Source organism: Pseudopipra pipra, chromosome 4 (genome assembly GCF_036250125.1).
Source record: "Pseudopipra pipra isolate bDixPip1 chromosome 4, bDixPip1.hap1, whole genome shotgun sequence".
NCBI lineage: Eukaryota > Metazoa > Chordata > Aves > Passeriformes > Pipridae > Pseudopipra > Pseudopipra pipra.
This window is the reverse complement of record NC_087552.1, coordinates 16,387,639-16,404,188: the sequence shown is the minus strand read 5'-3', so window position 1 is coordinate 16,404,188 and position 16,550 is coordinate 16,387,639. Positions and strand designations below refer to the sequence as shown.

General features: G+C 40.0%; 1 protein-coding gene across 4 annotated transcripts in view; it reads left to right on the top strand.

The window, feature by feature from the left end:
• LRBA (LPS responsive beige-like anchor protein) overlaps window positions 1-16,550 on the top strand; it is a 408,434-nt gene that overhangs the window by 371,057 nt on the left and 20,827 nt on the right. For all 4 annotated transcript variants that reach the window (XM_064651760.1, XM_064651761.1, XM_064651759.1 and 1 more), the window contains 2 exons: window positions 1,755-1,910; window positions 6,344-6,511. In XM_064651760.1, the coding sequence (XP_064507830.1) occupies window positions 1,755-1,910; window positions 6,344-6,511 (324 nt within the window). The remainder of the gene's footprint in view (window positions 1-1,754; window positions 1,911-6,343; window positions 6,512-16,550) is intronic.

Below are 16,550 nucleotides of genomic sequence, written 5' to 3'. Positions count from 1 at the left end.
TAGATCTCAAATCAGCCTTGTGATTACACTGGACATAGTTTAAAAGGGTTGAGGCTTTCTTTGTCATTGCTAAGTAGCATCACTGGGTGCAAACAAGTAATTATGTAGGTAATATTAAAGGGTTTTAATTGTGGCTAGACACATTTACCTAGAAATGGCACCTAAGAGGACCACAAAATTACACTTTTATGGTTATAGCAGGAACCTTGTTGCTGTCTTAGTTGTAAGGAGGAATTCCTGCCCTTCTCATTTTCCAGTTGCCCAGGAAGACATAAACCAGCGATATCTCATATCACATAAATTGAAGACTTCTTTTTGAGGTGAAATTTTTTGAAGGTCTTATCCACATGTGTCAATCTGTATGCTTTTTGAGAGTTTTTTTGCTGTTATTTTGTCCTACAGAATGTTTCACTGTGCATTTATAATGTGTTGTTGTTACTCTTTAAGCGGCCCCAACAGCGGTCAAGACCACGCTGTGTGTTAACTGCAGAGCAAGTGGCAACACCTTGCTAAATTATTTGCTACCCATATGGACAAGACAGTATCAGCATTTTAAACATAGCAAAAGCATAAATAAATGAAGGATTTGATACAGAGTAAATGGAATAAGCCCAAGGCTCAGGGGAGAGCAAGCCTGTGAGAACAGAAAGAAGTTAAACAGTAAAGAAGAGCACAAGACCAGGACAGAGGCAGGTCCAGGGGACCACCTGGATGGAAGTAATGATGCTTCAAGCAGTTGGCAGACAAACCCAGGCCCGGAAAAAATTATTTGCCATGGATAGAAATCAAGTTCCCTCAGGAACATTGAAAAGTTCTTCCTACAGTGTAGGATTTTCATTATATATATATGTAGGGACTTAGAGATATATGCACACATGTAGACTAATAAGGACAAAATATAGCATAAAAAATCTCTTCACTAATTGATTCCTGTTCATTCTGTGGGTTCCCAATATAAGATGGTTGGAGAAAGTGATGTGATGATTCCAAGGAAGTGGTGGAGTCCCCATCCTTGGAGGTTTTTAAGAAAAGACTGGACGTGGCACTTTGGGCCATGGTCTAGTTGACATGGTGGTGTTGGGTCAAAGGTTGGACTCGATGATCTCAGAGGTCTTTTCCAACCCCATTGGTTCTGTGCTTCTGTGAAGTAAAATATCAGATGATCAAAGTGGGGCAAATATTTTCTCTTAGCCCTAAAGGTGATTGTGGAGATAAGCTGGTTAATTTTTTTTGCAATGCTCCAAAATTGTGAAATGGTAGTGATGTCTACTGAAGTTACTCTTTTTTTAAATTACAGTGCTTGCTATGAAATCCAAGTAGTGTACAATTTTGAAATAATGCTTCTGTTGCCTGCTGTGTTTGAGCCATTATATATTTCATGTACTCTCTTATCATTACATTCCCTTGCTTTGTTTCTAATTTTTGATTTCTTATACTAGAAGAAGGGGGAAAGGACGCTTATTATGTTTTTACGCATCATGCCTTTGCGAAATATTTCATTTGTATTTCTCAGCTGCATTTGACTTAAAGAAGGCAGTTCTTCTATTTTAGAATATGTACTACAAGGAATTAGCATTGTTTCCAAAAGTGTAATGAATATTTCCTAGTAGAATTAGAAAGAAAACGTCCCTACCACAAAAAACAAGTAATAGCCGTGAGGAATATATTTGGTCTGAACGTAAGTTTCTAGAATGTGCTTTTGTTCTGTGAATGTGGATGCTAAAATTTCTTGGTTTGTGTTTCTTTGTGTTCAGCCAGCAATACAGGTATGCACAGAAGGCAAATCACTGACCTTTTAGACCAAAGCATTCAGGTACATTCCCAGTGTTTTGTCATCACCTCTGATAATCGTTACATCTTGGTCTGCGGCTTCTGGGACAAGAGTTTCCGAGTTTATTCTACTGACTCAGGTAGTGTATTTTTAAAATATGGGAATAGCTTAAAAGATTTTTGTCTGTTCATTGTCAGCCAACTGTTTCAAATAAAGAAAGAATGAGGAGTGGAGTACGTATTTATCCCCTTACTAATAATATTTGTCAAATCTTTTCTTACCTACTGCTATTGTGTATGCTATCATTTTTGTGCAGCGATGGCAAATGTAAGAGGAGGAGCTCTTGTTTAGACAGAGCATCACACTTCAAACCCATAGGATAGGGATGCCTGTTCTTACGCTGCAGTTTCCACAGGTAAATGAGTTTGTGTGAAGCCTTGCATACCAGGAGAATTAATTGTTCTTAGAGGGCTTACCTGAATTTAATGCTGGTTGGTTTTCAGCACCAGAGAATTTTTTAGGAAATACAGACAAGTACCGTAGAATAAGAACAGAAGCGAAGTCTTGAAATCTGCTGAAAGAATATTTATGAAAGCCTTTGAAAGCTGTGCTATAATGGAAAAATTGATCTGGAGGCACTGAATTCTTTTATATAACATAAACTGATCGATATAATGGGTAGCAGTTAAATTAGTCTGTCAGCTGGAGTGTATCCAAACCATTGAAGTCATGCATGTGTCATGCTAAATAGAAAAGAATCTTTCAGTGTAAGAGCTACAGGAATTTAAAACTAATGGTACCCCAGAAAAAAATAGGTATGATTTTTTCCCTTTCATTATCTTATAATGGGAACAGCGACCTCACTGCAAAGTACTTCTTTGGGATTAATGACCCAGTGTGGTTAATGTGTGTGTGCCATCAAGCTTTCCAGTAGGTTATTAATCCCTAGGGAATATCCTACATGTTTGTCATCATTTCTTAAATATATTAGTTAGCAGTGTTTTTCACACTTGACAAGCCAAAATGTTTAACAAAACAGGATGGTCTTTAATGAAAATCTGTTAAGACTGGATCTCATGGCATATTTTAACATAGCTGTCATTTTTGCAATTTTAAAGCCTTAAGTATAAAGGAGAAGTTCCATTTACGTCATATTGACTGCCTACAATTCATTACACAGACACCTTGTTAGACCCTTCTTAGTTTAATTTTCTCATTGATGAAAATAAATTTACATGAAACTGTGAATTTAAAGTAGATCTTCAGAAAGGATCGCTAGCAGTAATAAATATTCAGTATATATTCTTGATTTATATGAACAGAGAAGTAATTCTTTTATGTCAAAGGATGTATTTTTCCTTACACCTATGGGAGGAACTTGTATGATTTTGGTAGCTTTGTCCTGTATCAATCTAAACTACAAATATCTCTTTATTTCCTCTGTGAGTACGCAGATTTAGCAGGCACGTTGTTACTGCTGTAGCTAATGAGTGTATAAACCAGAATACCATTGTCAGAAGAGATTTGTGTCTTCTGTGTGTCTCCTATCTGTCAATATAGCAACTCTAGCTCTAGCTTAAAACAGTGAATCCAGATGTAGTTTATTTTGCTTTGAATTAAATGGGAACATAGTAGTGAAATATTTTGAAATTGGCAGAACAACAAGGGAAAAGATGATGTGATCAGTAATGCATAATGGCAAGTGATCACAAGTGCTGAATTCAAATACATTTTAGCACTTACACAAAAAAGGAACCATTTTCCCATTAGATTTTGGGTTTGTTTGTTTGTTTTTAAAAGGAAATACTTCTAACATAAATCATGGGTTCTCAGCACAGCTAGTATAGCAGAAGCATAATAAAACATTCCTTCAGCAGTGGGAATGATTTCTAGACAGCGTTTTAGCTTCAGTAGTGCTGGCTTGAGTCTTATTTTTCTTTTAATTATTTGTAGCACAGCTGTCAAATAAAACATTAACTAGAAAAATTGTTCTGTCAGAAAGGGATATCTGAGTGCATACGGTAGAGTTTGATATTACTGTACAGACAGGACAACTCATTTTAAAGGAAACAAAAAAGTTGAGGAACTCCTATGAAATTATTAAATTTATTTTTTTTTACCAGTATAGAAGAGCAAGATCTTATTTCTTATTTTGATGAAATTGGTCAAAACTTAAGCTGCACAATAGCAAAGTAAAACTAACAAGGCAGTGCAACAGCAGGAACGACTGTCACGCAAATGGCCTTGAAAAATGTTTGTTTTCTAGAACAGAACCTATAAACGTAGAAATAATTGAAAGGGAGATCTCTATAACTCATTGATGTTTATAACATAAACTTCTGTTCTAAAAGTATAAATCGGCTCAGGTAGTTGAATATCTACGGCAATACAACTGAAAATATATCATGTAATTATTCTCAAATCTAAACCATGTAATTGACAACTTGGATTTTTAGGGAGAAGCCTAAACTTGGTAAGATGCTTTTGTATGTTACCAAAATGTAGTCTGTGAGTGTTTCACTGCTGGTAGCTGTAAAGTTCAGAAACTTCTTCTGACTAAATCTGTTGACTGGCCAATGTCTGAGACAAGTGACCCTGCCTCAGGAATTAAAGCCCTGGTGAGCAGAGGTGGCTGCTGTGGGACGTATTACAGACTTGCAGATATGAGTGAAAGGCTTGATCCCCAAGTTACTCACCCTTCCACTGCAAGGTAGATATGCACAGTAGGTGTGCATCCAGGGGTTTGCCCTGTCCAGTTAGGAAAGGCTCATATGATGGTGCTTCATCTCACATTTTCTCTTGGAGGATTATAGCAGCTTAATAACTTTTACCAGTGTTGTATTTTTGATTCTGATGTACAGGCTTCCTTTAAATTCCATCTTGTTATTCTGCTTTTTCTCTTGGGTTGTTTTTTTTTTCTGGTTTTCTCCACTTTAATGCAATTACCTGTTTGATCTTCTGTTATGAGTCAGGCTGTTAACATTATTTTTGTTCTTTCCTCAGAACCACTCCCTTAAGTCTTTTGTTCCCATTAAGTTTTATTTATTGGCTGGATACAAATACAGTGCTTTTGTACTGCATAAAAAGAGAGCTATGAAATATTCACTACTAGCCATAGTAGATGATTGACTAATCATTTTTAATTCATGCACCAAAATATTTTATTAAGATGTGCTTAATTTGAGTCCCCACACTGATTTGTGTTACTTGTTATTTTTAGACACTCTTCAGAACATTTTATTTCATTTTATTTTTATTTATTTTATTCAGAAATGCAGTAGTCTGCATTTCCTGTGTATTTTTTGGCCTGTGTTGTTATTCCTTCCAAAGCCATCACTCTTTTTCCCTTCTGTTCTTCCTCATTCTTTATTCAGCCCAAAGCACAAATGGATGCATGGTCATTTGGGCTTGAGAAACCTGAGGTCACACATTAGAGGCATAACACATCACACTTCCTTGTGTCATTGGGTGCAGAATTTGGCCTGGCCCCTGTTACCTGGATGGCCAAGCAGGCGCATTAGAAATGTGTGTGCGTATCCTCTGCCCTGTCTTTTCAAGATCTGCAGTTGCTGGGCTTCAGCAAATCCAGTGAGATGGATTTTAGTGCTTAAATTCTCATTTCATAGGATCATGTGTGTTGCTGGCAGATCCAGAAGCTGGCAGGACACATGACAATGTTTGCTGTGTGGGAGCCAGCCTCCGGCTGGGTGGGGTCGCAGAGCTCACACGTGTTTCCTCTCCCACATGCAAATCCACTATGCATGAGCATCCAAATTTACATTTTTCTAAAATGTTGTCCTGTTTGGTTAAGGTAAAAAGGTAATAATCATATTCATGTTTGCACATACTCTTGAATGGCACATTTTTAACTGCCTGGGCTTTCTTTTTAACGTTTATGACTCTTGTCACTGGTACAAATGTTTGTCCTTTATGCAGTTGGTAAGAGAGTTTTTTCCAGGTCTGTCTTCTGAGCTCTTTTAAACATTACAGAAATTATTAAAAGGGAAGGATGCTGATTGAAATAATTGGCAAGTGTTAAAATGGTGATGGAAAAACCTGAATACAGGAGTAATTTTTCAACTAAATCTCCTTTTCTCTGTTTAAGGAGATGCTCGAATGCTGCACATGCTGTATTTTCTAGGTAGCTCCCACACTCCCAATTTCCTCTGGGTCCTGAGTGTTCTATAATTCTTATTGCATTCCCCACATTGCCATCAGATTTGCATTCTTACTGGTACTTTTATCAGTAAACTTACCTTAAATTTGTCTTGAAAGCGAATCCCATCATATTTCCTGTCTGTAAACATACAGATTTAAAAAAAAAGCATCTGGCACATTTGGTCTTTGAATAAAATATAATACTTGTACACTGCAAGTATTTTTTGTATGGACTGTGTGGACTGCTGCACTTTTCAATAACTTTCCACCAAATAAATAAAGAAAAAATAGTACTACAGTTCTTCTTTGAACCTTTTTTTGATAACACAAATATTTCTAAAATACATTATAATGTATTTTATTTGCCTTAGAATAAAATAGTAGTTTTAAAGGGATCAATTTTATGTGTTTCAGGTAAACTGATACAAGTGGTGTTTGGACACTGGGATGTTGTAACCTGTCTTGCTCGTTCTGAGTCCTATATTGGAGGAAATTGTTACATCCTCTCAGGGTCACGTGATGCAACATTGCTGCTCTGGTACTGGAATGGCAAAACCAACATCATTGGTGATAATCCAAGAGGTAAGCAAAACCAAGAAAACCTGTTTTATAAGGATGTTGTCTCAAAATAGCTTGAATGAACACTTTGCAGGATAAAATTTTAAGTAACAATGGTGTCAAAGTTCAGTGCTTCTTTTTTTTGTAGTTGTAACGAGCTCTAGTTAAAAGAATTGAGGGTAAACAGTGTTTGCCTTGCAGCGTAAGTAGAACTATTTTTAAAGTTATAGGATACTGAACATTACAAATACATTTCTTCTTGTCATTCATTCAATTGGGAAGGAGTGGCTCCAAGAGTGAGAGAAGGGAACTCATTTTTTATATTTCTTGTTCAGTCTGAGTAAATATTTTTTCTCACGACAATACAGTTTCATTAAGTATCTGCATTTGAGTTGTTTAGCACAAAAAATACTGTACATCAGTCCAGTGCATGCAACTGTAATCTTATGCCTGTAAGTTCTACAGTGGTTTCATCTGCTGTTTAAAATCACCTTGGCTATCAATAGAGTTACGTGGACAGTGAATTTTAACTTGGAGTAATGTCATTCTAACAAGATGTGTAACAGCCTGAGCAGGACACTTAGGTGAAAGAAGGGGGACACATGGGGCATATTAAAGAAGCAGGCTTAAAACTTTTTTAGTTTAACACTTTAGTAGGGTGCTGCATGCCTAATCCTTGCTCTTACATAGCAGAGGCACTTTAACTGGTTCCAGTGCAAGCAGCAGGGCTCATAACAGGGCTCATACTGTATAACCAGACTAATAAGTCAGCTGCTGCAACCTAAATCAGTTTTAACCCCTCCCTACCCAGACTCACCTTGCACTTGCCAAATAATTTGATCTCTCACAGGAGTGAGAGGCTTTCAAGACAGCTTGTGAGAGCTTACATACATAAATATAGGGACACATCATAGCCAAACAGAGGTCATGTTCAGCCAAAAATAAAATGCCTTGAACAGAAGGGGTGAGAAGCAGTATATTCTGCCTTAAAAAGTGTGTTTGTTAGATTTTCTGCCATTCACTTAAGGTCTTCTCTGACCCTCTTTAAATACTAGTGAAAACATACCTGCTGTATGCAGAGAACAAAATGGACATCTGGAAAACAAGAAGTGGTAGTAGATCTGTCATATATTGCAGTTACAGCTGGCATACAATTTCATATAATTTAAACAGGATCTGACATCTTCCAAATTAATTGATTTGGTAAAGTTATGTGTTCCGTATTCAATCTGCTACTCAGCTGGAGTTATTTGAGTTTGAAACACAGAGGTGGTTTGACTGAAATTGCATCCTTTGAACTACTTTGACGAAGCACAACTAATTAATATCAGGATGAATATCTGCATTTAACTTGCAAATTATTTCATGTTGACTGGGAAAACTATTCAAAAATTGAATAAGATACAGCTCAGTTCATGCGGTTGCAGAATCTTAAGGCAGAGGATGTGAGCAAACTATCCCTATTATCCTCCTAAGCAGCCCGGTTCAAGAGATGGGAGTTTTTCTGGGAAGTAGATAGCAGGATTTTCTGAGCATCTCTACATTAATGTGGCTTTGGTCGAGGGACAAAGTCTCTGTGAATCCTTCATATGTATTTTGCAATCTCTCAATTTAAAGAAAATGCAAACTCTGCACTATTTTTGCAGTGCTTGTAAACTTGGAAACTCCAAAGAGTCGGTGCAGGGAACTTAAGAGCTTGACAGTCAAGCTGTTCTTGCCTGAAGAACAAAACTGCCCTTTTGAGGAGAAAATCCTGAATATTGCACTGGTGTGAAGCAATGAACAGTTGTCTCCTTACTGTGTTTTCAAGGCCTATGAGTGTAGCCCATCTTTGCAGATTCCTAGGCCTGCCCTGAGAAGTTGGACTTGTTGCACAATTCCCAGGCTTGCCTCCTGTCTGAACAAGACCTTGAGGTTATGGGCTCCTTTATGACCTTAACAGATCATGTGCTGAAATTTTGTACCTAGTATCTGACTCAAATAGGTAGATTTTGTAAAAGTCTATTGATAATTTGAATGCAATTTTCTAACAAAATTTTGCATTTTTCAAAGTTAATACTAGGCTGTTATAACTGCTGTTTAAAATCAAACAGTAGCTACCTGGTAAGTCTCTTTGTTTGCAGTTCTACTAAACTGGTACTTTTAGGGACTTGCAATGGCTCCTGTGTTTACTAGCTGCCATTATGTAGGGTTTTTTTGTGATATAGTGTGCTGGAAGCCTTTGTTATGAGTTGGAGTCTCCTGGCACTATACATAGGCCTAGACATGGGTATAGTAAAAGACAGATTCTGCTTCAAAGAGATGGTAATCTGGGGTGTTTAATTTTTACCAGAAATTGCTGTCTGTAGGCTTCTCTGTTCAGTCAAAATTTTTTTGAAAAGACAAATAAAAAGAGCTGTTTCTGCTTAGTTCTGATTTTGTTAGAAACGGAAGGCACCAGCACACTTGTTGGGTTTTGAGCCCTGTTACTGCAACTGTAACTTCTATCCATTTTTGGGATGTTAGATATCTAACTGGTCTAATGTGTTTCTGTATTTGAAGCTTTTTTTAACCTCTAAATACAGTTTACTTGTGCTTTCAATGAGAACTACTCATTGGAATTTTAGATACTCTCACAGTTGATACTTCTTTTCTATTTTTTTCTCTGTTTAATTATCTCTAATTTCCATCTTAAAATGACTTTACAGCAACATGCATCCAATGGCACTCTGCCAAATCATGATGCCAGAGCAATTTTAACAGAAATAATTTAGAACTGGAGCGTGTATTTCCTCTTTTCATAGTACCTGTTGCCTCTGATATACATCAGTCAGCAGGCTAGTATGATCCATCTACCCTAAATACTATACCATTAGGCACCCATTAGTCCCCCAGATATATTTTATTTAGGTTCATTTATCTGGTTTCCTTACTTTAGAAAGCACTGAATTCTGGATTTCTGGCTGAGTATATTCATGTTTTGGAATGATACTTAACTCAAGCTGACAAGCCAGGTGGGCTATAGCACTTTGATAAATAAGTATTTGGTTTGATATTCTTTATCAAGGACAATTTTCTGGCTAACTGGGCTGTATAGAAAAATTCCTTACATTTTTGATTTAACAGAAGAAATATGTTATTGAAATATTAATTATTTATGTTCTTTAATTTTTAACTTTGAGGCTGATTTCTTAAATTACACCTATGCAGTGTCACTGTCTATCTAGTTTCTCCTTGATAACTCTAGAATGCATTGATCAACGTAAAACAAATCTGACAAATTTAAATCTCAAAGATATGAAATTTCTGTGTGGGACACATCTGCTGGAAACTATTTTTATTCTTCACAAAACAGCTTGATTACATTTGGGTTAAGTCATTTTTTCCTTCTCAAATTAAAACCTGAAATTCAAAAAATATTTCATCATGCTCTTTGATCAAATGTATAGAGTTTTTTTTCTTTCTAAATTAATTGGTTTTGAAAATGTAAAAGCGTGGCAGTACTTCACTTTGGAGCACAGGCTTTTTCTAATGCAGAAATGTTTCTGTGGACAATTTCTGACCAAGCCTTGGAATAATTCAGAACAGAGCAGCAGATCTGAAGTAGTTGTATCCTTTAGAATAGCCCTGAGCCGTTTTGTGTTCACATTAATTAGCATAATTTACTGTGGAGATGTAAAATCACTTTGCATAGTGTAAGGGGCTTTTCTTTTTCTCTCCTTGGCATGTGGCTTGCTTTGGGCAGATGGAGGAGGTAGGAGGGAGAGGATGTAACCCTCCCCTTGGTACTCCTTGAAGCCCATGTGTGATCTGTGTCACGAAGTTGGTTTTTGCATATTTAGAGGCTCCAAGGTAGCACTTGGGGATGTGACATTATGCACCAGGACGTGTGTGGTAGAGTGTGTACGGGTTCCTGGGAGAGGGCCACGTTTTTTGCTTCCCCAGCATAATGTGGTGGAGATGGAGGGGAGGCGAGAAGTGCGGGGTGGGAGGAGGAACTCTGTGATGGCTGGAGAAAAGAGATGAGAGGATTCATTTGCATACAAATGGTGTGCATCACTTTCAGATCCCACTTTTGCTTTGAAGATCAAGTGGCAACTCCTAGTGTTTGGACATTTCCTAGGTTGAGGGATTGCATTTTCCTTTGTAATCACAAAACCATAGGAAGCAGGGCGGGCATGAGCTTTAGTCACCTGATCTATTCTCTTTTCCCAAAGAAGGCTTAACTACGCCAAAAGCATTCTCCACTGATGTTTGTCCAATCTTCTCTTAAAAACTTCAACAAATACATTTTGGAGCCTTAGAAGCCCTGTCCTTAGCAGACTTTTTCCAGCCTAGTATCCAGTTTTCTTTTTACAGCAGTTGCATTCTGTCATCTTTTATCTGCTTTTTGTTTGTGTAGAGAACAGATTATTTCCTTCTTGCAACAATCTCCAGTTATTTGGATTGCTATGACCTGCAATTCTTTGCCTCCAACTTTAATAACTCAATTCTTTGTCTTTTGCCGTAAGTTGTGTTTTTCCAGACATCAGAATTTTTTTTGGTGTTCCTTTCTTCAGTTGACTGTCTTCCTCGAAGTAGACCCAGGAATGCAGTTGAAGGCTTTCCAGTAATAAGTAGAAAACAACCTGTTTTACAGACCATGTTTGTTTCGAAACAGCATGACAGTGTCGATAGTTTGAAGTGTATGAGCCAGTATGAATTTGAGTGTTTTCTGAAGAGCCACCATCTACTCACTTGTTTCTCCTTCTCTTTGTAGTTTAGCTGTGGAATCTTGTCTTTAAACTTTCTGAATTGTATTCTTTTTAGACTGTTTCTCCAGTCTGTCAAACTTATTTGGAATCCTCCAGCAGACCTGCAGCGACTCATGTTTGCAAATATATTTTACAGTCTTATTCTATCAGATTGGTCATTAAAGAAAATATTAGCTAGTACACAGTTCAGGAATGCCCATCAATACATTTACCATTTTGACAGTGAATAACTTGCTGAATATAGCTTTCCAATGTATAATAGCATCTTCTGAACATCTGCTTCCCTATTTTCTTTGAGAAATTACTCATGTGGAACAGTGCTAGCATTCTTACTAAAGTAAAAATATATGATATCTTCCTGAATACATGTCTTGTTACTTGGCCATTGCAAGAAAAAAATCACTTTGACATGATTTGTTCAGAACATAGAATCATCATAGAACCATAGAATCAGCCAAGTTAGAAGGGACCTCTGAGGTCATGAAGTCCAACCCTTGATCCACTACCATCGTGGTTACTAGACCATGGCACTAAGTTCCACATCCAGTCTCATCTTAAAAACCTCCATGGACGGAGAATCTACCACTTTCCTGGGCAGCCCATTCCAATGCCTGATTACCCTCTCTGTAAAGAATTTCTTCCTAATAACTAACCTAAACCTTCCCTGGAAGAGCTTAAGACCATGCCCTCTTGTCCTGCTGCTGGTTGCCTGGGAGAAGAGACCAACCCCCACCTGGCTACAACCTCTTTTCAGGGAGTTGTAGAGAGTGATGAGGTCTCCCCTGAGCCTCCTCTTCTCCAGGCTGAACAACCCCAGCTCCCTCAGCCTCTCCTCATAGGACTTGTGGTCAAGTCCCTTCCCCAGCCTCATTGCTCTTCTCTGGACCTGCTCCAGCACCTCCACATCCTTCCTGAACTGAGGGGCCCAGAACTGGACACAGCACTCCAGGTGTGGCCTCACCAGCGCTGAGTCCAGGGGAAGAATCACTTCCCTGGTCCTGCTGGCCACACTGTTCCTGATCCAGGCCAGGATGCCATTGACCTTCTTGGCTACCTGGGCACACTGCTGGCTCATGTTCAGCTTCCTGTCAATCCAGACTTCCAGGTCCCTTTCTGCCTGGCTGCTCTCCAGCCACTCTGTTCCCAGCCTGTAGCGCTGCAGGGGGTTGTTGTGGCCAAAGTGCAGGACCCGGCACTTGGCCTTGTTGAACCTCATCCTGTTGGAATCAGCCCAACTCTCCACCCTGTCCAGGTCTCTCTGCAGAGCCCTCCTGCCTCCCAGCTGATTGACACTCCCCCCCAGCTTAGTGTCATCTGCAAATTTGCTGATGGTGGACTCAATCCCCTCATCTAAATCATCGGTAAAGATATTAAACAGGACTGGGCCCAACACTGATCCCTGGGAGATGCCATTAGTGACTGGATCACAACTGGATGCAGCACCATTCACCACCACTCTCTGGGCCCAGCCCTCCAGCCAGTTCCTAACCCAGCACAGAGTGCCCCTGTCCAAACCGTGGGCTGCAGCTTTTTCAGGAGGATGTTGTGGGAGACGGTGTCAAAGGCTTTACTGAAGTCCAGGTAGACACATCCACAGCCTTTCCCTCATCCACCAGGCAGGTCACCTGATCATAAAAGGAGATCAGGTTGGTCAGACAGGACCTGCCCTTCCTAAACCTGTGCTGGCTGGGTCTGATCCCTTGTCCATCCTGTAGGTGCTGTGTGATTGCACTTAGGATGATCTGCTCCATAACCTTGCCAGGCACTGAGGTCAGGCTGATGGGCCTGTAGTTTCTTGGGTCCTCCTTCTGGCCCTTTTAATGGATGGGTGTGACATTTGTCAACTTCCAATCATCTGGGACCTCCCCAGTGAGCCAGGACTGTCGGTAGATGATGGAGAGCGGCTTGGTGAGCTCTTCCACCAGCTCCCTCATCACCCTTGGGTGGATCCCATCTGGTCCCATAGACTTATGGGGATCCAAGTGGCTCAGCACATCACTAACTGTTTCCTCCTGGATTTTCCTTGTCCCTCCTGTTGCTATTGATGTATCTGTAGAAGAATTTTTTGTTATCCTTCACAAAAGTGGCAAGATTGAGCTCAAATTGTGCCTTTGTCTCTCTAATTTTCTTTCTATGCGACCTAACTATGTTCCTAAATTCTTCCTGAGTAGCCAGCCCTTTTTTCCGGAATCAGTAAGCTCTCTTTTGCCCTAATTTCCTTCAAAATCTCCCTGTTCAGCCAGACTGGTCGTCTTCCCTGCCAGCTTGCCTTTTGGCAGACTGGGACAGCCTGCTCCTGTGCTTTCAAGACTTCCTTCTTGAAGCATGTCCATCCCTCCTGGACCCCTTTGTTTTCAAGGGTTGTTTCCCAGGGTACACTCTGAACTACTCTTCTGAATCAACTGAAATCTGCCCTCCAGAAGTCCAGCACAGAGGTTTTATTGATGGCCCTCCTTGCATCCCCGACTATTGAAAACTCTATTATTTCATGGTCACTGTGCCCCAGATGGCCTCTGACCACCACATCTCCCACCAGCCCCTCTCTGAGAACAGAAGGTCTAGTGGGGCCCCACCCCTGGTAGGCTCATTTACCAGCTGGAGCAGGAAATTATCCTCTCTGCGCTCTAGGAATCTCCTAGACTGCCTCTTCTCTGCTGAATTTCCAGCAGTCATTCGGCAGGCTAAAGTCACCCACAAGAACAAGGGCTGATGATTTTGAGACATCTACCAGCAGCCTGTAGAATAATTCATCGTCCTCATCATCCTGGTTGGGTGGTCTGTAACAGACTCCCACCAGGATGTCAGCCTTGTTGGCCTTCTCCCTGATTTTGATCCACAGGCACTCAACCTTATTGTTACTGACTCCAAGGTCCACAGAGTCAAGAGACTCTCTAACATACAGAGCCACGCCTCCACCTCTCCTACCTTGCCTGTCCCTTCTGAAGACCCTGTAGCCACCCATGGCAGCACTCCAGTCAGGTGAGTCATCCCACCACGTTTCCGTGATGGCGACTACAGCACAGCTTTCCTGCTGCATGATGGCTTCCAGCTCCTCTTGTTTGTTACCCATGCTGTGTGCATTGGTGTACATGCACTTCAGCTGGGCTGCTGCTTTCACCCTTAACTCAGGCTTTCATCTCTGGAGAGCCTGGTTTCAATCCCTTCCCCCTTCAAACCTAGTTTAAAGCCCTCCTGATCAGCCCTGCCAGCTTATGGGCTAGAGTCCTTTTGCCCTTCCTAGATACATGAAGCCCATCTGATTTGAAGAGACTAGGTACCAGGGAATTTACCCCCATGGTCAAAAAAACCAAATTTTCGCTGGTGGCACCAATCCTTTAACCACCTATTGATACAATGGATTTTGCTACTCCTCTCCTCATTCATCCCTGCTACTGCAGGAACTGAGGCGAACACCACTTGTACTCCTGTCCCTTTAACTAATCGACCCAGTGCCTTGAAATCGTTTTAAATTGCCCTGGTACTTCTTCCATTAATGTCATCACTGCTGGCCTGGACTACCAACAGTGGATAATAATCTGAGGGCCGAATGAGCTCAGGGAGTCTCCTACTAATATCCCTCATCTAGGCCCCGGGAAGGCAGCAGACCTCCCTGTGGGATGGGTCCAGTCAACATGCAGGGCTCTCAGTTCCCCTCAGAAGGGAGTCACCGACTACAACTACCCTTCTTTTTTTCTTTGTAGCTGTAGTTGTAATCCATCAAAAAGCGCCACGTCAAAAGCACCCGTTTGCCCTCTCCTGTTCGCCATGCTCTGGGTCACTGGCACTCCCAGCAGTTGTTAAAATCCCCCATGGATGGGCTGGGTACCGACCCCCTGTCAGCTGATTGGCCTCCCAGGAGACCTCCAGCAGACCTGGTGCAGCTCCAGCAGCCTTTTAAATCCAAATCAGCTGTTACTCATCTCCTTGTTTTCTTCTAGGAAATTGTGTGTGTGTATATAAAAATATAAATGTTCTGCCAGTATTTTTTTCTGTTTGTTGGGGTTAAACAGACTTAAAACTGTCTAATTTTTCCTCTTTTTCTTTCTTGCTTAAGAAACAGGAAGACTTTTTTTAGTCTTGCAGAACCTCACCAAATATCCACAAAACAATAGTTTCAACTCTGGAATTATGTAGCTTCATTTTCCCATTACCTTCAGAGCACTATTATCAGGCCAGTTGAATTCCAAACATTTTTGTCATTTAGATATTCTTTGATTGAGACAACAGTTTTCATTGCTGGTTTCACATGTGTTTGCTGTCTGACTCCAGTTGACTTTCCTATTCAAGACTTTCACTGCAGTACTTTTAAATGCATGGCATCATCTATTGGTATTGCTTGCTCTTGATAACAGACCAACTTCTCATGAAAACTTGGCATATTTTTGTTTATAGAATGACTGTTATTCCTGATGTCCCTGTTAGTTGCATCTCATCTATATGTGGCTCTCCTGCTTTTGTCTCTGCTTGCTCATACCTTGTTGCTTACACTGTTTCAGAAAAACCTCATATATTTTGATCTTTCTGCCTGACTTTCCCATCTTATAATCACTGGAGAACTTTGAGTTGTGCCAGCTGGTGTCTTCTTGTGTGTCCTATCCCTGTGCAGCTCTGAAGCAGTTTTCCCTTGTATCCTTATTGCCTTTTCCTTTGTTTTTCTCTAGACTTAACCTCCCATGAGATCTTACAGAACGATGTTCTGTATGTATTGAAACATGTCTTCCCAAAGTACTTCAAAAAATTATCTTCTTGTCCTTGATCTCTCCCTTATAAAGCATATTGGAAATTCTCATATCTTCCCATTCATATAAATTCTTTTCACCATGTCTTTTTTTTATCTGTTTTGCTACATTGGTTATAATCGTATCTCAAAGGTCATCTCTAGCTGTTGTTGAAATATGAAAAATTGTCACCAGGTTGCTACTACACACATACTTGTTGGATTCCTTTACCAACAAATGCCCTTCTAGTTGCAATATCCCATTTTCTCCAGTCTTCCTTAATGATCCCTCACCTACACAGTTTAGGGAGAGGCCAATTGTATTAGCAAATGTAAATCTATGTCTTCAAGGTTTTTGGCATTTCACTGTAGTTATTTTGTTGGGAGGTACTTTCTTGGAGGGGAGGTTTACACTGGTGAATTTAATTGTCTTAATGTTGTTTATGCTCATAAAATGGTTTGTGCTTAAATAATGGTATGTATTTCCATAGTGCAGTGGAAGATAAAGTGCTTTTCTGCAATTCTTGCTCTTCATTCATAGGAAATGAAGAGATGATTCTGTTGCTTTCCAAATATCTACAGATGTGTTCATAATTATTTTTTACTTCTCCTA